Source organism: Pantherophis guttatus, chromosome 6 (assembly GCF_059756535.1).
Source record: "Pantherophis guttatus breed Tessera chromosome 6, ASM5975653v1, whole genome shotgun sequence".
NCBI classification, from domain to species: Eukaryota; Metazoa; Chordata; class Lepidosauria; order Squamata; family Colubridae; genus Pantherophis; species Pantherophis guttatus.
Window position 1 is genome coordinate 58,812,725 of NC_142068.1, and position 22,917 is coordinate 58,835,641.

Sequence of the window (22,917 nt, forward strand, 5' to 3'; positions counted from 1 at the left end):
CATAAGTGTGAAAAATGGTCATAAGTCACTTTTTTCAGTGTCATTGTAACTTTGAACAGTTACTAAGTCAACTATTGTAAGTTGAGAATTATCTGTATTAGAAACTAATTCAACCAACAATCTGGATCAACATACAATCTGTTTTCAGACTTTTTAATCTTCATTGCATGATCATGACTCTTAGGGATCTGTGTTTTTAGGATTTGTCCATCTATGAAATTATAGACCTGTAGATTTTAAATGACTAAGGCAAACAATTATAAAAAACCAGCTTTTTGGACATTACATGTTAACTATAAATAGATTACTCTGGTGTTTAAAAAAAATCTATAGTATGCAAAATCCATAGTTAGCACCTGTTTCTTTCTCACATACATCTCCAAATTGGGCTCAGACATTAATGATTATGAAATAAGCAGAGATATAAAAGGCCTCAAAAGGCATTAACAATTTCACATCAAAATGTCTGCACTGAGGCAATATGCTTCTGCAGCAATCTTCTTGGCATTTTTCTTCGGTTTGAGTTTTGCTGAACAAAATCTGGCAGAGTTACAAGGTATGGAAAACTAGAACAAAAGTTAAACTAATATACATATCTAGTTAGTGTGCAGTGGCTTCAAAATCGATCTTTGCCTAACTTATGAATATATATTAAGTATAGTCTTCATTCTTGTAAATGAATTCAAAATGTTATATATTTGATAAGTTCTCTTACTGACATCACTATAGTTTATAAAAATATTGTAATTGTTACACTGTTCTCTTATGTAAGACAATGTGTAATGGGCACATTAAAACATATTTGTTGATTAAATTTATATGCCACCTATCTCACTGTCGAACGACTCTGGGTGGCTTACAACTTCAGTAAAATATTAAAAAGTTAAAACATTGATCATTGAAAATTAACAAAAAAACCTGGGTAAAATAGAAACCAAAACATAAACCGAGTGAAGGTTAGATCTTTTCAGTGTACTAACTACTTCCAGTGACGAACATGTAAATATATAGATGTGTTTTTTTATTTTTTTAAAATGATCTTTATTAGTTATTTACAAGTAAAAAAACATATACTATAATTATCAAATCAATATAAGCTATATATGTATAGACAACACAACACATAAAGACAAGGAAGGACTAACCGGAAATCGTAACGATCCCCCAGATATCTATTCAGTTACATCCTGGTAAATCTTTTTGTTCAGATAACATTGACTGTTTTAAATATCAAACGCTATCTAATTATAAATAAATATATATTTAATACTGTATTATTTACTCTATATTTGTCCTTTTCTTTAGCCATATATACCAGCGTTCCCAGTTACTGTAGTATATGGATTCTTTTTTCTCTCTTAGGATATATGTTAGTTTGTCCAATTCAGCACAATTCAATATCTTATTTATTATAAGTTGATCTGATGGTGTATTTGCATTTTTCCATTGCTGGGCAAGTGCCATCCTTGCTGCTGTTGTAATATGGATAAATAAGTGCCAATCTTGTTTGCCCATGTCTTTTTAATTCCAAGTAAGTAAGAATCTGGAATTAGAGGGAAGCTTGTACCTGTTATCTCATTCAACCATTTTTGAATCTTTTCTCAAAACTTCCTAATCTGAGGGCAGGTTCACCACTTGTGGAAAAAAGTACCCCTGGCTGAATTACACGCCCAACATTTGTCCGATGATCCAGGGAACATTTTAGCTATCCTAGCTGGTGGGAGATACCACCCTATAAATCATTTTGTAAAAGTTCTCTTTAAATGCCGCTGATAATGTCAATTTCATTGATCTATTCCATATAGATGTTTTTATGGGAATTCTACATTTATGTAAGTAATCTCCAAAAGTTTTCAGTCAAAATTCTTCTATTAAATTTTACCGAGATTAATGCTGGTTTTCTAGAACGGAATACAACATGTGTGAAAACACTGATGAGAAATTATCAAGCAATGCCAATTCAACTCAACGCAAGTGAAAATTGCATCTGGGAAATAAAGGGAGAAAGGGATACAAATCAAACCATTCGACTAATTTTTTCTTACGTCGAGTAAGTATTCTTCATATGAATTATGCCAGAAAAATCATAAATTAGATAAGCAGCCGGTGTCTGCACTAGATCGCTAACTGGAAGTAACAAGATGCAAAGGAAATAAGATCTTTGGAAATGGCAAATTAACTAGAGAGTAATATTAAGAGAAGAGAGGGAAGAAGGATTTTATTAGGCATTGTATAGTTAGTAAGGAAATCAGATTTGGAGATCCATAGAAGATAGATCTGAGGAGATCTACCTCAAAATCTGGAAAGACAAGAAACAAAACTTCATTTTTTAAATGTTTTATTGGCAAAATGTAACAACCAGACGATATGATGTACAACTATAACAGTGCTAATAAAACCAGACAAGAATATTCAGAATGATTAAATGAATGACATTTGAAGAAAGCAAACATTTTTTTAAGTGTTAATATAGAATTCAGCCTTTTATTATTAAATCTAGTCATAGATGCACACAAATGCATTAAGGACAAGAGAGAAAAACCAAAGCAACTTAGCATTAGGGAAAAACTGGGTTAGCATTAGGAAAAAACGAGAAAAGAAATGATCAGCCTAAAGCAGTGATGGAGCACTTAGACTAACTTTATTGTCACTTTGAATGTACACTAATTGGCATACATTAAAATGAATTTTCGTTGCATACGGCTCTCAAAGGGTCACCACCTCCAATATACACTACACCTTTTGGACCCAGTGCATCAAAAAGCCACCTTGAGTCTTCGGAGAAAGGCGGCATACAAGTTGAACAAATAAATAAACAAACAAACAAACAAACAAATAAAATAACTTGATTGCTGTCCCCCCTCCCTCTTCTCTCTCTCACACACGCACACGGAAAAAAAATATCTTTCCCCCCTCATCTAGACCAACCTTGAGGTACCCCATTGTCATAGTTTTGCCATCTCTGGCCCAGATATAAGCAACATAAGGGGTTAACAGAAATAAACAATCAGGTTGGCACAAAGAGTAAGCAAAGTTATAGGAAGAAGTCATGTGATCATCTTTTGTGACCTTCTGACACAGAAAGTCCGTGGGAAAGTCAGAGTCACTTAACAACTGTGTCACTAACTTAATAACTGCAGTGATTCATTTAACAACTGTGACAAGAACAGTCGTACAATGGGGCAAAACTCACTTAACAACTGTCTCATTTAGCAACAGAAATTTTGAGCTCAATTATGGTCGTAGGTTGAGAACTACCTATGTAGGCATAATTTTTGTGGGGTTTCAGTGATGGAGGACTCAGACAGCAGAATTATGACACAATTATATGAAGCCAGGATTTGGAGACCCTGTTTTTCCTAATGTTTGCAGGAGATACAGTACTGCTATAATGGAAACTTAGTGCAAATATTTTATTTGGTTTCGATAATCAGAAGACTGCACTATTGTTTTTTATCATGGGATTTAATACCAACATATAAAAACACAAATCTTTTTTTCTCTTAGATTTAGCCCACTGTCCTCATGTGATGAAGAATATATTGAAATATACGACGGTCCCTCAACTAATTCATCTGTCTTAGGAAGAATATGCCATACTCAAGACTCAGCATTTCACTCATCATCCTCCGCTTTAACATTTCGCATATCAACAGGCTCCACAAATTTTACACGAAAGATCCATGCATTTTATTACTATATTTTACCAGATACACGTAAGTCGTCCACAGAAGATGGGAGGGAGATCTCCATCCAGAATCATCTGGGAGTTCAGGTTACCAGTTTTAGAATAGAAACTGATCGATAACATTTTTGTAGAATTGTTTGAAGCTATAAAAATTGCACTGAGCTTTTCATAGGTACCATGAATTGTTAATTGAAAAGTGAAAATAGCTTGAGCACAGAGAATTTGAAGATGTCTGTACATAATGTGTATACTCAATACCAGAAAGAAAGATTTCCACCTTACAGGTAGTCCTTCACTTATTACCACAATCGGTCTTGAAATTTAGGTCGTTGAGCTAAAGCGGTCACTGAGTTGCCACGACTCCTTCATGTACATCAGCTCAAGTTGTTATACAGAGTGTTTGGGAGAGGGCCCAGGCCTTCTTTCCACCCCACCAGGGAGAGTGATTGTGAGACTACTGATGTTTGCTAGCATTTTCATAGCAGTAGAATTTGAGGTTCATTCCTCCAGCACATTGAAGAAGTTCACCTCTGGAGGGGAAATCTGTCAGCTACTTGCAGAACAAACCTCAAATTCAGCAAAAACGCTTGTGTTCTAGCAAATGCCAGAGCGAGGGTGGCGCAATGGTTAAAATGCAATATTGCAGGCTGACTCTGCTCTCTGCCAGGAGTTTGAATCTGAAAGGTTCAGGGTTGACTCAGCCTTCCATCCTTCTGAGGTCAGTAAAATGAGGACCCAGATTATTGGGTGCTGTAAACCGCTTAGAGAGGGCTGTAAAGCACTGTGAAGTGGTATATAAGTCTAAGTGCTACTGTTATAGCTATTTTCCCCTTCCCTTTCTAATTCTTCCAGAGGGAAGTAGAAAGTATTATGGAACACCAGTGTTTTGAAAGGCTTGGAATGCAAGTATTCACTAGTATTTTTTACCAGATCTGAAGTCTGTTCCTCCAGCACGTAGAGGGATACCCCTCTGGGGGAAGGGACCTCAAATCCAACATCCCCACCACTAAGAATATAGAATAACAGAGTTGGAATGGATCTTGGAGGTCTTCTGTCCAACCCTCTGCTCCGGCAGGAAACTATACCATTTCAGACAAATGGTTGTCCAATCTCTTCTTAAAAACTTCCAGTGTTGGAGAATTCACAACTTCTGGAGGCAAATTGTTCCACTGGTTAATTGTTCCGTCAGGAAATTTCTTCTTAGTTCTAGGTTGCTTCTCTCCTTGATTACTTTCCATCCGTTGCTTCTTGTCCTGCTCTCAGGTGCTTTGGAGAATAGCTTGAGCCCCTCTTCTTTGTGGCAACCCCTGAGATACTTGCAACCTTCCCCGACAGCTTCCTTATATAGTTCCTGAAGAAGCCAGCAGAGAAGCTTGCAAATGATTACATGATTACTGGGCACTTGGCAACTAGTTGTAAATGTGACCAGATTGCCAAGTGTCCAAAACGTGATATGCCTGCGGGAAGCAGCATGACATTTTACATCAAGTGTTTTACGGCTTGTTCTGACTGTGACTGCGAATTTTAACAACTGGTTGTGAGTCAAGGACTTCTTGTAACTGAATACCAAGCAATTGTGCATAGGCATTAACTCACAGGGGGCTCAATCTGTTTACGGCTAATTCCTCTATCAGCAGCACACACATTTAGTGGAAGCACTATTAATCCCATGTTGTGTGTATAATTTTTAAAAAATCCAAAGCTAATAAAGGCAGTTGCATAATTTCTAAACAGCTTGAATCTTTCCACTGGCAGATGGGAACAGGAAGAATAGCAAATGATGTTGGATTTTCTGCATACTGATGTAGGTTTTTTTAAAAATCTTTCTAAAGCCAGATGCGGAGATTACTTTACTGGCCCAGAAGGAACATTCAACAGTCCGAATTACCCCAAGAAGCACCCACCATTTACATATTGTGTCTGGCATATAGATACAGAACCATATACCCAAATAAATTTAATTTTCAAGGACATACTGTAAGTACATTTTGGTTTACATGTATGCTTCAAATTTTGGTCATAGTATGAAATGCTAAAATTTCTAAATAAAGAAATAAGCTAAAATAAGTTTTAAGATTAATCTTGCATTTAAAAATAGGCAGAATAATATGATAAAAATCATTCAATAAAGGGAAAGTGGAATTTTACCAAAAGAATTACAATATGCTTATCCTTAAACTAATATTTGACCATCACCTTTTTCCGAACCGATGCTCTTTATTTCCTATTTTCATTCATTCTTGGGTCCCCTATTTTATAATAATCACTATAAAACATTGATTCATGAATTAATTATACACATTTCAAAAACATTTGCCTAAATCCAACCTATAACTTACATCAGTTTAGCTTCTATAGGCAAGATCCAAACACATATGAAAGCTAGTCCCACAAACTCAAGAAGGTATTATCTGGCATAGAACTAACATGGAGTATAAGTTAAGACTGCCAAACTAGGACTGGGGAAAACCTCGAACCAAAATTATTCTAAGGATAAATGAAGGTAAAGGGGGTATGAGAAATAATAGTAATAAAAAACTGTTGTTTTTCTCTGTGTCCAGGCTAGAAATGGATGACCACTGTAGATATGATTTTCTCGCCATTTTTGATGGTCCAACGCCCGATTCTCCTTTAATCAAAAAACTGTGTGGTCATTCAACTCCAACATTTAAGTCTTCGTCTAATGCTATGACAATTGTGATGTCTACGGACTATGCTAATTCTTACAGGGGCTTTTCAGCTCGCTACACAACTACACCAATATCACAACCAAACAGTAAGTCCAATGAGGCTGTAATAACTGATTTATACTGATATGGAAAGGGAATACCAAATACAGATCGATTCTTCCAATGATGTCTTGTATATAAATCTGCTTTATGATATCTTTTCTAGGTTGGGAAACATGGCAAGGATTTTGTCCTTATTTCAAGTTATGACTAGTTTAACATAGGCATGAACACACTCAGATATTCTATCCATCACCAAAGATTCCTATTCCTATGTTTTAATTTGCACCTTCAAATCAGTGTTGACTCCTGGCTAGTATGTAAACAAGTCCCTGTAGGACTTTCTTGTCAGGGTTTTGGAATTGTTTGCTATTGCTTTTTTCCTTGGACTTAAAGGATGACCAGCAGAAAATCACTCGGCTGGCTCTGTGCCTGAGAAAGGACTAGAACTCAAAATCTCTTGGTTTCCTTAACCATCACACCAAACTAGCTCTCAGTACAGCTACACCTGACTATAATTATATATGCCTGATGACATGTAAGATCATTTATTTATTTATACAATTTATATAGCTGCCACAGCAATGACTCTGGGCAGTATACAAAGTTAAAAGCAAATATTTAGATGATCCTTATAACAAATATCCAAGTTCACATACTAATTACAATATACAATTAAAACATCAGCTAGCAGATGTTTTGGGGGAGGGTCTTTTCACTTTTTTAAACTGCAAGTTAGTTCAAAATACAGCAATTATGAGAAATCCTAAAAAGATCATATGCTGAAAACACTGAGTTTTGCTGGGATCTCTGCCTGTAGGATTATAACATCATACAGAGAACAATGATGCTTAATAGAAGGTGAAATATACATTTCAGAATCAATGTACTGTACGATATGCTAATATCTAGCTTACACCCAAGGAAATAATTTTAATATTTTTCTTTACCATATTGAAAGTGCTTCAAGCTCAAAACATTTCCAAAGCGATAGTAATACTCAGATTTCTATTGTTTTACTTTACTATTTTGCCACAGAACCAGGCTTACCTGGCGGTCACCCATTTATATACAAACCTATTTAACACTGCTTAGCTTTTTCAAGACCAGTATCCTACTGATGTAGGATAGGACAGTATCCTATCCCAAGATGCTACTTGTCAAAGATGTTTTGGTTTTATGAAACAAAAAGAAAAAAATGATCTCTTTTTCACTCAAAACAATTTTATAACCTATCATCTCCTTTCAAATTCATCTGCAATAGCAGTCACATACTTCTTCCTAGGACAAAGAGTTTTTTTATTATTCCTGAGACTATTCTATTTTTTTTTCCTTTCCCTGTTAGCATCCCTCAGTTGTTCTTCAGACAGGATGACAATTACTCTCAGCAAATTTTACTTGGCTTCGCTCAACTATAATGCAAGTTTCTTATATCTGAATGACCAAACTTGCAAGCCTATTTCTTACAACCCAGTGGTATTTTCTTTTCCAATCAACAGCTGTGGAACAATTAAAAAGGTAACATTCATCTTGCTGTGAATTCATTTATTTTTTCCAAAGCTGTAGCTGCTTTTAGTAGTCGCCAATCAGGGCTGAAAAAATCCAGAGGACGACTAGTTGGCAGCTGTGAATTTTCCGTATTGTACATGTTTCTTTCAATTTGCGGTTATCAGATTTTTGCAGCCCTTATTTAAGAGCTTTTCTAACTTGGTCGTCTCCACCATACACTATCCCTAGATTTAAACATATCAATGGTATGCAATCTTAAATGAGTCCAATATAGTTGTATATCTCTGTATTCCGCTTTTTACACCACTCAGATCAGTGGTGGGTTGCCCCCGGTTCGGACCGGTTGGCAAGAACCGGTAGTAAAACTGGTGGGAGGCCCCGCCCACTGCCCCAGATGTTGTCATCAGCGATCTGTGCATGCGCAGATCCCGTTGCGAACCAGTGGTAAAGGTAAGTAGAACCTACCCCTGACTCAGATATGAAAAAAAACACTATCAGAGCTGCAAGTAAGTGAATAAAAAAAAAATTCCATCAGAGTACGGAGATAGTTGGGAAGCACAAGGATACAATCAAACAGGATGCAAAGTATGCTTAGCATTTACACCAGGTCCCACTAAACTTAATGGAACTTACAAAGTGGTTACAATCCTGAAACTAGAGATCAAAGCTGTAAACTGACTGCATACAGCTCATTATTTATTTATTTATTTATTTATTGGTTCGATTTATATGCCGCCCTTTTCCGGAGACTCAGGGCGGCTTACAATGCATTAAGCAATAGCCTTCATACTTTTGTATATACCTGCTTAGTAGGGCTTTCGGGGGGCCCTAAGCGGTGTTCTTCTTTATATAAAGTCAGCTTATTGCCCCCACAAACCGGGTCCTCATTTTATCTACCTCGAAAGGCTGGAAGGCTGAGTCAACCTTGAGCCTGGTGAGATTTGAACTTGCAGTAATTGCAGGCAGCTGGTGTTACTTAACAGTACTTTAGTCTGCTGCGCCACCAAGACTCTTATCATTGCTTTCCTTTGTAGTTTTATTTACTGGCAAAAAGCCTGCTTCATTAAATGTCCTGTGCTTTTTATAGAATTCAAATGCTGATTTTCAAGATACCTTCTTGGTTTTCAAATGGTGAAAGTAATAGTATCAAAGAAACTGATATTGGGGAAGGCTTCCATGTTTCAATGTTCTTCAATGTATTATCATATATGATTTCGTTGCTACTGATTGTTACATTTAAACAAAATACTTAAGTATAATTTTATAATTAGAGATTATAAAACTTTAGACTTGTATCTGTAGCTCAAAAACATTTTTTTCTGTCTCCCAAAACATTGTACCATTTTTAAAAATACCTTCTTTCTCTTCTTTCCTTGGCAGACTGAAGGTCAAAGCATCTCATACAGCAATATTGTAACTGCCTTGCCAGCAGGCATTGACATCACCCGCCAAAAGAAAGTTGAAATTGTTGCAAAATGTATAATGGAAAACAATTCAACGGTAGAAGTTGTATACATAACAGAAAGTGAATATTTAGACAACACAACGAATGTAGGTAGATACAATCTCAGCATGTCCTTCTATGAAACAGACTCTTTCTCCAAACCAATATTTGAAACTCCCTACTTTGTTGACTTGAACCAAATGCTCTATGCACAGATCAGCCTACATTCCAGTGATCCAAATCTGGTAGTGTTTGTGGATACTTGCACTGCATCTCCAGATCTTAATTCTAAATCACCAAAATATGATTTAGTTAAAACTGGGTAAGTATATTCACTGTTAATTACCATTAGGATTGACTGCAACTATAAACTGAGTTATATTACAATACATGGTACTGATGTAAATTCCATCATAGATGAAAAAATAGGACAAACGTTTCATATTATATTACATACATTACTTAATTATTTAGAGTAAAGGTGTCTGGATGACATCTATGTACTACTTTTGTTTATAGTCAATCAAGTTAATTCTGTCTTCCACCTTTACATATTTTTAATAGTCTGCTCACAAGACTCCAGGCATTTGATAAAATACATTAATAACTACACGTATATAAATTGTAATACATCTCACAGGGCTTTATTTTACATATACAACAGCCTAACATGAGTAACCTGGACAGAATATAAATGGGGCTAACTATAGATTGAAAGAGTCCATGTGCCAAAGTAAAGAAATAGATGTAAGATTGAAACTTTTTTTTCCCTTAAAAGCACCCGTTCTTGAACGTTTACAAAGCAGTTTCTGGTAAGCATAATATATAAATGTATATAAGTTCAAGTATTAATCATGCTAAAATAATCTGAATATTCTATTTCAGCTGTACTAAGGATGACTCTTTTATGGCCTATCCCATCCTTGAGCATTATGGGAGATTCAGGTTCAAATCCTTCAGATTTCTAAAACATTACCCATCAGTTTATCTTCACTGTGAAGTTTTAATTTGCGACAGCAAGGATTCTAATTCTCGCTGCACCAGAGGTTGCATTTCTCGGCATAAGAGAGAGATTTCCTCCTACAAATGGAAAGGCGATGCAGTGTTTGGACCCCTCAGACTGAAAAGAGAAGAAAGTTCCATGGATCGCTCAGGTGAGAATGTTTTCTTGGAGTTGATTACATCAGTAGATTTAATTTAATTGGAAATAATGTTTAAGAGCACTTTCAGTATTATAAATAGCAATCAAAGCATGCCACCACTAAACTGCAGACAAGCAGAATTGCCAGTACCTCCATCTCTACCCAATCAATCAAAATACTGGTTAAAAAAAGGAAATTTATAGCCAACAATTTTCCAGATTTTATTTTAAAAGTATTGTTCCATGATTTTGGAATTTGTGAAGACCTTTTAACCTCCTTTTGTCTTCTATTTTTTATATTCAGCCATCTCTAGTGAAGTTTATCCAGAAGAAAGTCTTAATGCACAGTCCCAAATCCTATATATCCTTGCATTTGTTGTGTTGGCTACAAACACAGTACTCCTGGTTGGTCTAGCAGCAAAACGTCTCATCACTCAAGAAACCGGATACAGATACCAGAAACTGAATAACTAACAAGGATCTTCATCAGACTGTTTCACATCTACAGAGATATAAATAGAATGTTCTGTTGTCTTTCCATGATTTTTCCCTTAAAAGGACAATTTCAATTAAAATAAATGAATTAAACAGCACTAAACTCATCTGGAAGGGAAATAGCCAAATATAAAACACACATACACCCAGTTACATCAGATACCAAAAAAAGGAAACTGAAATTGAGGAAATTTATGGTCATAAATACGATTCTTCTCTTCCCCCACCTTTTTCTTCTGGTGAATTTTTCAGGAGACACAGGTGACTGTAGGGAAGAAAATGGCCAGGAATATTCTCCTTCCATGAACTCCTTCATGTTAAACCTATTTTTAGGCAAACCCTTTAACCTTGTTTGTTTATATATTAATACACAAACATTCAAGGAAACTACTGAAAGAAAAGTGTAAATCATTTTGAGGAAAAATAGTTTTTGAGGTCAGAAATCATTTGATTCTATTGCTGTACTGCAAAAATTCATCACATGTATAATATTTACCCATGAACCGTTGTCAAACAGAGATAAATATATACAAAATAAGGTCAGAGCAAATACATTTTGAAATATCTAGAAGTTCTACATGGATAACAAGACCAGATACAGAATGTGTCAATGACTCCTTTCCCTTAATTAAACTCCTTTTTTCTCAGATTGAAGATTAATTTAGAATCCAGAATGAATGGATATAATTTATTTTATGAAAATTACTCTATATTAAACTATAAAAATCTTATTAAATGTTGATAAGGCTGCAAAGCACTTTATTTAGAAGGATTCAAAATAATTAGTAAAACACTTTATCATGCCCAAAATTAATTTTTAAATAGTTACGAATAAATAGGTCATAAGCAGATGTAGAAAATACTCTGAAATGTAAAAAATACTTATTTTGCACATTACAGATATATAACAATTAACATTAGCATATAATACTTGCAAAATTATAGAAAAAATACAAAGTCTGAGGTGTAAATGTTTATAAGCAAAAAGTTTGTAAAATAAAGACCCCGGCCTTATAAAACATATTGAGGTCTTTGATTTTTATAAGGATTTCCTACCTCTTCCCATCTGTGTTTTCTTCTTTCAAAGTACCACATTCTTGAGAAACAATATGCAAATTATTAACCAAATCCATGACTGCAGCAAGTTTATTATCAATATGTTCCTGAAGTTTTTGCATACGTAGGTCAATATAATCCATTAATCTCTTCTCTGTCAGGTCGATCCTTTTGGACATGAACTTTTCCAAATACAGACAAATATGCTGCTGTTCTAAACTGCAAAAAAAATGCAAACAACCAAAAACTGATCCATGCTATCCAAAAGTATAAATTATGTACCTTAAGTAGCATGAATTTTACAAATACCCCAGTAGAATATCTGACAACGAACAATCAAAATCTGAAAATCTTCCAAAGCTAACATTACTTAATAGTACACGTAATTAATATTAATAATTTAGAAATCTTAAATGTATGTTTTTAAATGTTAAGCACTATCATCTACCACCTTCTATTTAATCAAATGAGTAGAAGATTTATTAAGTCAATCAAATACCTCTAGTAAGGCAGCAAACAAAATATGGTTATAGTCCCTTAATGGATACCGACTCATACAATTTTTCAGCATTTGAGTTCAGATAATCATTACATTACGTTGGAACTGGAAGAGGATACTCTTATGTTTCAATATGAATTTTTTGTATAGTGTGCTTCTACAAATTTGTTGGATTTTTATTACTGATGTATTATTTCATGTTCTTAACACTCAGAATCACTTCATAAGTGGACACCCATATAAGCTGAATAAGCAAATAAATATCTTTCTTTTCTGTGATTTCATGCCAGCATCTTAAAATTGATTTAAAGAGATAATCTAGGCAACCAGTAGATATTCAGAAAACAACTGCCTAGTTAACTATCTTTCAAATACAACTGATTAACCTTTCTTGCTATTAGAGCGCAAAAAATTATGGAAAGTCAGAAATTAGCAATTTGAGTGATCTCAACTTTAATGTATTAAAAAATCCAGCTAAATTCAAACTCACGCGATGGTGAAAGGTTTTGTTAACAGTTACCTAGTTCAACTGCCTGGTAAAATTTACCTTATTTTTTTTCAAAGAGGCATTTTGAGCCCAATTTTAAAAATGGATAATATTTTCAATATGAACTTACCCAACAGTTTGAATTCCATCTTTCTGAGAAGCAAACTTTTTTTCACAGCATTTATCCTTTTCATCTATGGATAGATGATCTACTTGACCACATACCGTTTGAAGAAGCGGAAGCAGCAATGTGGAATTAGGTATATTTGAATTTTCACTTCTTTGTTCTTGAAAAAACGATGCCAGCAACCCTTTACAGTCACTTTCAGAATGTACAGTACAAGGCTGTAGTCCAGGGAGCTCAAATATATTACCTGTAACCTGTTTGGTTATCTTGGAGTGTGCATTCAAATCCTCTGAAACTGTTTTAGCTACCAAATTAGTTTTTAAAAGAGAAGGTCCGTTGGACAAGTGGTCTAACCGTTCAAAGTCAGATGCCTCTTTCAATCCATCAATGGGATGTTTTTTTCCATATACAAATCCATTTCCTCCTAAGATTGTTTGTAACTTCCCTCCAAAAGAAATTCCATTCTAATAGAAATAAAATACATGGTCTCATTAATTTAGATATACTGTATAATCCAAGAAAATAATTATACAATTTCTAATCTCAATAGTATTTCTTTGTATATTGTAGACTCATATTGAACTGGTGAATATTCCCCTTATTGGAAAACCATTTGCTCAATGCATTGCTTTTCTAGCAATTTTCTGAAATTCCTCCATATTCAACCCATTGCCTCCTGCTAAACCCTGGCTATGCTGGAAAGAAACTCACCGAGCCAGGGGGAGGAATCAAGCAGGGAATTAGTCTGGAATTGTTATGTGGGCATAACAGGGCAAGGTCCAATCGCCCTTGAATATTTTCGAATCTAGTTTGGCCCAGATGCAAACTGCCAATGTCCTGTGAAATAAGCATGAGCCAGAAAGTAGCTAATGGAATTCTTCATTGAGTTGTATAGATCTGATTGTCCGTGCCTAACAGGTTGTTTGAGAATATATTTTTTTTATTTGGCTCTGTTTTACTATAATCTTTGATAGAAGGACATACCGTATTTTTCAGAGGATAAGACGCACTGGAGTATAAGACACAGCTTAGTTTTTGGGGAGGAAAATAGGGGGAAAAAATCTGCCTACCAGGTATTCATCTGGCTAGTGTCCTTAGTCTGGTCAGCTTCAGCACATTAGTTTGCTGGTTTTTTTATCCTCTGCTTGGGGATAAAAAAAAAGTTTCTAAGGCACAGCTGAGAGGAAGCAACAATGAGAAAAGCAGGCAAAGCCGGGGGGGGGTCCCCTCACTCAGCTAGCACCTAGTTAGGGCTGAAAAAAAGCTTTTAAAGAACAGCTGAGAGGTCGGAGCAAAGCATGGAGATTGCTTCACTTGCTAGTGCCTCGTTAAAATACAGGGGACAGTCGACGGAGCAGGCAAAGCTGGGAAGATCGTTTCACTCGCTAGCGCCTCGTTAGGGCTGAAAAAAAGGTTCGAAAAAGCTACATTCAGAGTATAAGACACACCCAAATTGTCAGCCTCTTTTAGGAGGGGGAAAGGTGCGTCTTATAGTCTGAAAAATACGGTAAACAGTTTGGCGCTTTCAAGGAGAAAATATCAATGGAGGCTCTTTTTATTGTTATTTTTAAATGCAAGCTGTGCTAAATGTGGAATGAACAAGACAAATGAAAAGGAGAGTAACAATGGTAGATAAGAATATAATTGCATTTTCAGTTATTTTCTTCATTGCCAGACTGATCCAGAACCATAATTAATGAATTACATACTTTTCAAACGACACCCACCATTCACATTTAAATAGTTATGTAGTCATAGTTATGAAATGAATCACCAGTGCAATTTTCTTGACAATAATATGGAAATTGTCTGCCATCCCCTAGTTCATTTTTTCCCCTTCCAGACTATCCTATAACTCTGGACTCTGGTAGCCTCCCAAGTACTATGCAAAGCTGAGCTTATCTACTTTTGGAGTCTAATCTGAATGTTCACAGGTTGCCATATAACTTCAATTTATATATAACCTACCTTTCCAGACCAATGATGTAACTTTGTGTTATATATTTATTTATTTATTTATCTATCTTCACTATGCAAAATGCCACAAAATTAGTCTGAAAAGGAAAGCTATAAACAGACATTCTACTCCGCAACTAAATTCTACTATGCAAAGAAATTCTACTACGCAACATTTGAAAGAAGGCAAAACCTACCTTTATTTCAGTTATTAATAGCACACAAATAATATATAAATTGAGAATACAAATATCCCACATTATACAGTCCCTTCTATTTCTTGCACATAAAAAGGACATTTTATGAACAGTGTTTTGAAAATGGCAACTTACCTTCTGTTGAAAACGAACCATATCTAGGAGTTGTTGTGCCCCAGGTGATAATTTGGATCCCATTGATTCCATTATAGTTTGTACTTTATCTAGGTCTATTCCTGATCCTAATGTAACACTTGGCCCAGTTTTTGCACAGGTTGACTGAACTTGTACTATGATTTTATTGATGAGTACTCTTTGTTTTTCACTGATGGACAATAGCTAGTGAAAAGAGAATTCTGGTGAATTGAGGAAATAATTCAGTTAAGTTAAGACACTCTTTTAAAAAATGACCTCCAATTGTCTCCTCTTAACTCTTATGGTAAACTTTATGTAGGTGCTAATAATAGGTCTGATATAACTAAACATAAGAATAGGCTAATAATAAGACTAGGTTGAAGCAAAGCATTAGTTGTATTAAATTTTGTGGTTAGATAGCATTAAAGCCACAATTTCAAGGAGGACTAGTTTCTTGATTCTGCACTAGTGTGATTCCAAGCTTACATTTTATAGAACTTTTGAGAGCAAATTGCCCATTATGTCAGTAAACATGAGTTTCTAATCTGTTATTTTCTGAAAAATGGAGATTTATGATAAATGAATCTCCTTTCTATTTTCCTCTGAATCAATTTTATATTAATTAGGCATATTGAATCTCATAGGCCAAGGATCGAGATTAAAGAATTAAGGAAAGTTTTGGGGTACAAACAGGAAAACATGGGACTGAGAAGATATGTTTATTGCATGTTTGCAACTGGGAAGGAATAGTTTTTCAGGGCAAACCCTTGGTGCTTCTAAAAGTTATCAATCTGTCTCCCTATCATAGTTGTGCTATACTGATTTTTGTTCCATCTCTAAATCCCTTCTTTACAAAGGAAAGAGAGAGATAATTAAAATCTACTTATAATCAAAATGTCTGAAATATCACAGATTAAAGGGGCTCCCCTTGAGGAGCACCCGGAGGCTCCAACTGGCGCAGAGTGCGGCCGCGCAGGTGGTAATGGGAGCGACCTGGCGCTCCCATGTGACACCTCTCCTGCGCGAGCTGCACTGGCTCCCGGTGGTCTTCCGGGTGCGCTTCAAGGTTTTGGTTACCACCTTTAAAGCGCTCCATGGCTTAGGACCTGGTTATCTACGGGACCGCCTACTACCACCAATAGCCTCCCACCGGCCAGTACGCTCTCATAGAGAGGGACTCCTCCGGGTGCCGTCAGCCAAACAATGTCGGCTGGCGACCCCTAGGGGGAGAGCCTTCTCTGTGGGGGCACCTACCGTCTGGAATGAGCTCCCCCTGGAGATACGGAGGATCCCGGATCTGCGCACCTTCCGCCGCGCTGTGAAGACCTTTTTATTCCAGCAGGTGGGCTTGGCCTAATCTCTTCCCTTTTAAATATGTAAATTTTAATCTGTTTTTAAATTATTGGGGTGTTTTAATCTGTCTGGGCCAAAATAATTTAATTTGATTTTATCTGGTTTTTAAATTTTTTATGTCTATGTTATTTTATTGTTTGGCTGTTCACCGCCCTGAGTCCTTCGGGAGTAGGGCGGTATACAAACCGAATAAATAAATAAATAAATAAATAAATAAAGGAAATTGTCTTCTTTTTACGACTTCCAAAATGTAAGAGGAAACACAATAATTTTATTTATCACCATTAGGGTTGTGGAAGGCATTCAACAGAGGCTCTTTATAAAGCATATCTCTTCTCAAAGCAACTCTATCACTGGAAGGCCTGAACAACCGCTTCAAATATTGTCTCAAGCAGTTTGCAGGTATGCATGTCCAGCTGCTTTATTTGCAATTTCAGAAGTGTTGCCTGTATATACAGATACACATAATGTACAGACAGCTGGAGAAAGTTTTCAAAGAAGCTGCAAGACAGTTGATTCAATGCTTTCAGGAGTAGTCTTTCACACATTATCTTGCTTTGCAAAGGCCCTCTTTTGAATAATTTGTAAAACTGCTGGAACTATCTTTTTAAAAAATGAGTCAAAAATTTAGAGGGTTGTTTTTTTTTTGAATAACCTACCTTAATCTTACAAGAAACTGTGGAGCACTCCAATTTAAGATACTTTTTGTACAATGAAACCTGATCACCGTTGCTAGAAAAAAGTAAAATAAGTTTTTATAATGCTGCATCAATGAAATAGTTTTCCATAAAGAAAAATACAAGAAATAATAATTTTCTCCTTATATAATTTGAGCATGTATAAATAATCCTTTTTTCTTTCATGAAATGAAACATTATTGTTAAGATCTCTATCCAACATGTCAAATTATTAATATCATATCTATTATATTCCTGCTATCCTAACATGTTTCTTTAGGAGAAAACCTTTTTAAAAATGTTCTAACCAATCATCAAAATGTTCCTTTCAGTTTCACTGCATTAGCAAAACACAGTCTACATACCAATAAGAATGCAGAAGAAAAAACAATCAAGCCACATTACTGACATATAAATATTAAAATATTTTGAGTATGTAATTTCTGGAAGTCTTATCTGCAAGACTGAATATAACCTCATTATATTATTGACTGAATCAATGCTGAAAAGACAAAGCAACTGACCTGCCATGTTTGACAGTAAATGCTCGCTCTCCCCTTCCAGTTCCATAGTATTCATCGTCTAAGTACACTTCCATGTTCCTTGCTTCACTTATAATACTTAGACTGACAATTTCTTCAGATCCACATGGATCACAGTGCAAGTAGAGCAAACAGGGAACTACACCATCATCATTTATTTCTCCTTCAAGAACGACAACATTCTGACTAAATAAGGGAGAAAGGTTATCTTAAGTTACTCATTTGAACATCAGTACCTCTGGGAAACAAACATTTCAAATGTACATGACAAACATCCAAAAATATTTATCCCATGGTTAAAATCTTACACAAGCATTCAAATGGCTATCTCTGCAAAGTTTTCTTGCAGTTACATGAAGTGTTTTTTCCTACCCTTTGAAGAGAGAGGCTGAATTTAGATTCAGATAACAGAAGCATGGACTACTGAAAAGGGAGAAAATGAATCTTGAGAGAAAAAACTGTATGGCGTCCATACATAAAAGAACTGAAAATTGCTATTATCCATAGGTTCCAAATATTTTTTCTACAGTCCTCACTCTCTACGAACAGCATCAGCTTTTCTTTATTTCTGTTTCACTGAAAACATTGACTTTCTACATTTTCTACTCTGTCAATTACCTCTCCTATTCATCTTCTTTTTCTCTTCCTGTGTAGCCATCCCTTCTCATTCTATTTCCATCTCATGTGTTCTACTTTTTTTACTTGGAAAAGTAAAGGAAGATATTTATGCATCTGAATGTGTATACGTGAATGAGACAATAGTCTGTGGTGAAGGAAAATGGTTAGAGTCTGTGTATATGTGATGGTCTCAATCAACGATACAGATAATTAACCTAGTTATTCTTCTATTTTAGCCCTCTACTTTTTAAGAATATGGATTCTGGCAAATGAGTATATGTATAAAAGAATAATCACCAAGCCTACTTTTAACTTTTAACCAAGGAGCCTTGGTAGTATAGTGGTCTAAAGCACCCTGTTATTAAGACCAGCTGCCTGCAATTATTGCAGGTTCGAATCTTGCCAGGCTCAAGGTTGACTCAGCCTTCCATCTTTTCTAAGGTAGGTAAATTGAGGACCCAGTTGTGGGGGCAATAAGCTGACTTTGTATAAATATACAAAAGGATGAAGGCTATTGCTTAGCACATTGTAAACCACCCTGAGTCTCCGGAGAAGGGCGGCATATAAATCAAATTTTTTTTTTAAAAAAAAAACTGAGCTGGCAACCCTAGGTTAACAAATCAGGGAAGCTGAACAAGACACATAGATTTGAGTGTACGTCTAAACATTTTTGTGTTGGGCTGATACAAAAGGTAAAGCATAAGATCAACCTATTGACAGCCAGGGATTGCACTGAGTGATAATGAAGGTAGGAGAGAGAATCACTGGGGATACATTATATATTTGGTAAGTGATTGGAGATGGAATTTTTCCTTTGCTAAAATAAGGATGACAATCCTTATAATAATAGATTACAATAATAGATTACAATCTATTTTGTGTATGTGTGTTAGTATATTTAAATCTGTCTAGCTTACTTTAGAATCTGCATTGGAGCTTTTAGACAGCCAAGAATGAATGACTTAACAAAATAAATGAATATGAAATGAATACAAAAGTGAGTTATCAATATTAAACAAGTATTTTGAGATGGTTTGATTACACAGGTAGTCCTTCTTTAACAAACAGTAACTGGGACCAACAACTCCATGCTAAGCAACATAGTCATAAAAAAGCAATGTCACATGACTGCACCAATTTACTATGGCAGTTACAGCAACTGTTGCAATTCCTCCATATTGTTAGGTGTAACATCACAATTGCCATTTGCAACCTCCTGCCAGATTTCCCCATTGACATGGTTAGTCAGAAGCCAGGTGTGAAGGTTGCGAATGGTAATCATGCAACAGAGGACGCTGCAACCATTTTAATTGTGAGCTGCTTGCCAACAGCCCAAATTGCAACCACACAACCGTAGGGATGCTGCAACAACGAGGGCCAGTGGTAGTCGCCTTATTCAGTGTCATAGTAATTTTGGTCTCTGAATGAGTGGTCATTAAATGAAGACTACCTATATAGAGAATGAATGAGGACCAAGCATGAATTAAAATCAATAAAGGAAGATAAAACAGGTCCAGAAGAAAGGTAAGCCCAAGAAAGTGACTGGATGCAGGTGGCGAGAACTCAGAAAGAGGGAGGTAGAGAAGTTTAAAAAGCCAAAAGCCAATGAAAGAATGGGTGCAATAGAAGCAAGGATGGATTGCACAGAATTGTTTGGGAGCGATACATTAAATGTAAACTAGATTTGATTCAATTTCTTTTCCTTTTATTTCTGCCTTTCATTTATTTTGTTGTTTCTTACTATTTCCCCCCTACCCTTCACACAATAAGGCTCAATTCAAAACAGATTAATTCGATTTGCACATTTGATTTATTCATGGCACTTAATGAATAAGCAAATGGCAATGGGGTGGAGGAGAAAATATATGGTTAATTTTCAGCAGTTCTGCTCCAAGATGTTGGGAAAGAGGCACCAGAAAACCCCAAAATTTGTTCAGGACACCATCAATTGTTTCTACCCCACCCATTCCCAATTGCTAACCCCAGATTTAGTGCCAGCCCTTCTATTCCAATGTTTTTAAATTGTTTTGGAAGCCTGGTTTAGCCAGAAAATCCCAACGGACTGCATTCACACATCCAGGTAAACCATAAACCGAGATTTACAGCATCCATGCAACAGCCTATCCCCGAATTAAACGAATGATGGGCTCCTGAACCCAGAAATGCGAGCCTGGAAAAAACTACTCAACCACCCTGCTGGCATCACCAGGCCACTCATCGGCCGTTAGCTACACTTCAGTCATCCCCCTTGCCCTCCCGGTCGCAAAAGGCCCTTCTCACCCGTTCGCGGCTGGTTCTGAAAGCTCCTCTGCATCGAATTCCCCCGCCGGGACGACGCAGAGAACCCTCGCCAGATCGCTCGGACACTTCCAGGAACAGGCGACCGAGACGCGGGGGCTGCCGGCAGAGACGTCCCAGCCAATCTGGGGCGTCTCCCTCAGGCTGCTGTTGCTGCTCGCCATGGCCATTAAGACACCCGAGCCCTTCTAACACAGCAGCCCTGGCCGGAATGAAATCCTGGCGGAGTAATTTTAAGGCGGAACTGAATGTCCAAGGGACACGTTGCTCATGGGACGTATGTTGAGTAGGACTTCCGCCCTCTCACAAATTTAACCATAGACAAGAAGACTTTCTATTTTCCTGACGTCAGTATATAGGAAGTGAGTTGATCAAGCACGTGATAGCGCCGCGGCTCATTTGTCAGTATGGCGGCCCGCCTTTTTTTAGGAGCTGTGGCTCTCCCGGGGGTTGTGCTTCATGTAACTGTTCAATGAGATTACAGAAGAGCGGTTTTTGCTGTCTGCTGTGGCGTAGCCGCAGTCCCTCTTCGGCAATAGAAGCCAAGAAGGAAGCTCTTGGTTATTTTAAGATTCTAGGTGCAGAGCAAATAATGTAATTTTTTTTTTTAAAAAAAAAAATCTGACTCTTCCTGTTTTCGAGAGGAAAATTAAATTGCCCAGCATGACTAAAAATGAAAAAATTCCTTTCAGACAATCCAAGGTTGCACCATGCTTTGCCTGCAGGCAGTGATTATAAAGCTGGGTCTTCCTTGTAATAAAAATGTAAGGTGCAGTCTGTTTGCATGTATAGATAGATATGGAATATAAGGAAATGGATTCACGTTAGGCACAAAGCCATGATTTGCTTAACAAGAATTGTCAGGGTTTGCCCAGTTTAGGAATCATGGATTACAAACTACATTATGGCATGTATGGATTACAAACTACATTATGGCTGATGTGAAAACTTACCAGAAATTTCTTTGCATAACTATGCGTAATCTTGGAAATGAATGTCTATGGAGATTCTCAGTCATCTATGTCACAGTTGTCCCAAAGGTGCTTTTTCAAGAGGCAACTGGACTTTCTGGTTTTTCTTTGAAGATGTTTCCAAGAAGCTGCTTGGATGAGAAGCAAAACGTCTTCAAAGAAAAACTAGAAAGTCCAGTTCCCTCTTGAAAAAGCACCTTTGGGACCTTGGAAATTAAGAATGAAATCTGCCCTATATGTATAGTGCAGATATGCAATTTGCTGTTTGTAATGGCTTTCAAAGGCTGGAGTGGAGGACATTCAGGCTTTAAAAACCCTCAACGTTTTGATTACTGAAAGTGCAGTGTGGTAGAACAAACACATGGAATGTAGAAATACTTTAATTTGATTGAAAGTCATGCTTTCTTAGGCCAATGAAGTTTTATAAAGAAGTTTTTTAGGAATTCTTAAGAGTTTGCATGACATTTTCATGTTAGTATATTGCACAAACCAAAAATTGATGGTTCATTTTGTCAGGCAAACTCAAAATTGGTTTGAGTAAACTATTGTTAAGTTAACAATAAGTATGTCTTATAAACACAATTTTCATTACATGATGTGCTTAAAAGTTAGAAAACAAATGGAGATAATAAAGAGCTAAACAAGGAGCTCCCAAAAGGATGAAATAAAGAATAAAGAGCTGAATTATCTGGGATAAAATTAACAGGAAGGAATGAAGCTAAAAGGAGTATTTTAGAAATCCACTTGTAAATTTTTTGATTCATGGGCAAATATTGGTATTTCAGTTGATTATTTCTGGCACTGCAGGAAAACCATAGGTTGTTTAAATCTGCTTAATGGCAATTGTGAAAGGGGGAGAAAATATGTAAATGCATAAGAGTTAATCAAACTTAATGCTATCAGTCTAAATCGGGGTGTCAAACTCGCGGCCCGGGGGCCAGATGCATCACGTGCTGGCTCCGCCCCTGCTCGGTTTAGCGAATGGGGGGAAAGTC

General features: G+C 36.3%; 2 protein-coding genes across 3 annotated transcripts; one reads left to right on the forward strand and one right to left on the reverse strand.

Moving 5' to 3' along the window:
* Positions 1-462: 462 nt before the first annotated feature.
* Positions 463-10,985, forward strand: LOC132709417 (CUB and zona pellucida-like domain-containing protein 1). The gene is made up of 9 exons (XM_060682954.2): positions 463-556; positions 1,906-2,050; positions 3,508-3,716; positions 5,521-5,665; positions 6,250-6,464; positions 7,763-7,935; positions 9,307-9,692; positions 10,256-10,524; positions 10,816-10,985. Exons 1-9 carry the CDS (start codon positions 463-465, stop codon positions 10,983-10,985), a joined length of 1,806 nt encoding a protein of 601 aa, XP_060538937.1.
* On the reverse strand, positions 9,989-21,221 carry C6H10orf88 (chromosome 6 C10orf88 homolog). 2 transcript variants are annotated; one of them, XM_034436386.3, is made up of 7 exons: positions 20,934-21,221; positions 18,018-18,221; positions 17,476-17,548; positions 15,464-15,667; positions 13,179-13,639; positions 12,063-12,281; positions 9,989-11,013 (listed from the first exon to the last, which is right to left on the reverse strand). In XM_034436386.3, exons 1-7 carry the CDS (start codon positions 21,119-21,121, stop codon positions 10,998-11,000), a joined length of 1,365 nt encoding a protein of 454 aa, XP_034292277.2. In that variant the 5' UTR covers positions 21,122-21,221; the 3' UTR covers positions 9,989-10,997. The 2 variants fall into 2 exon arrangements, with proteins under 2 accessions (XP_034292277.2, XP_034292278.2); XM_034436387.3 differs by having other exon boundaries at positions 9,989-12,281; positions 20,934-21,219.
* Between the last annotated feature and the right edge of the window lie 1,696 nt (positions 21,222-22,917).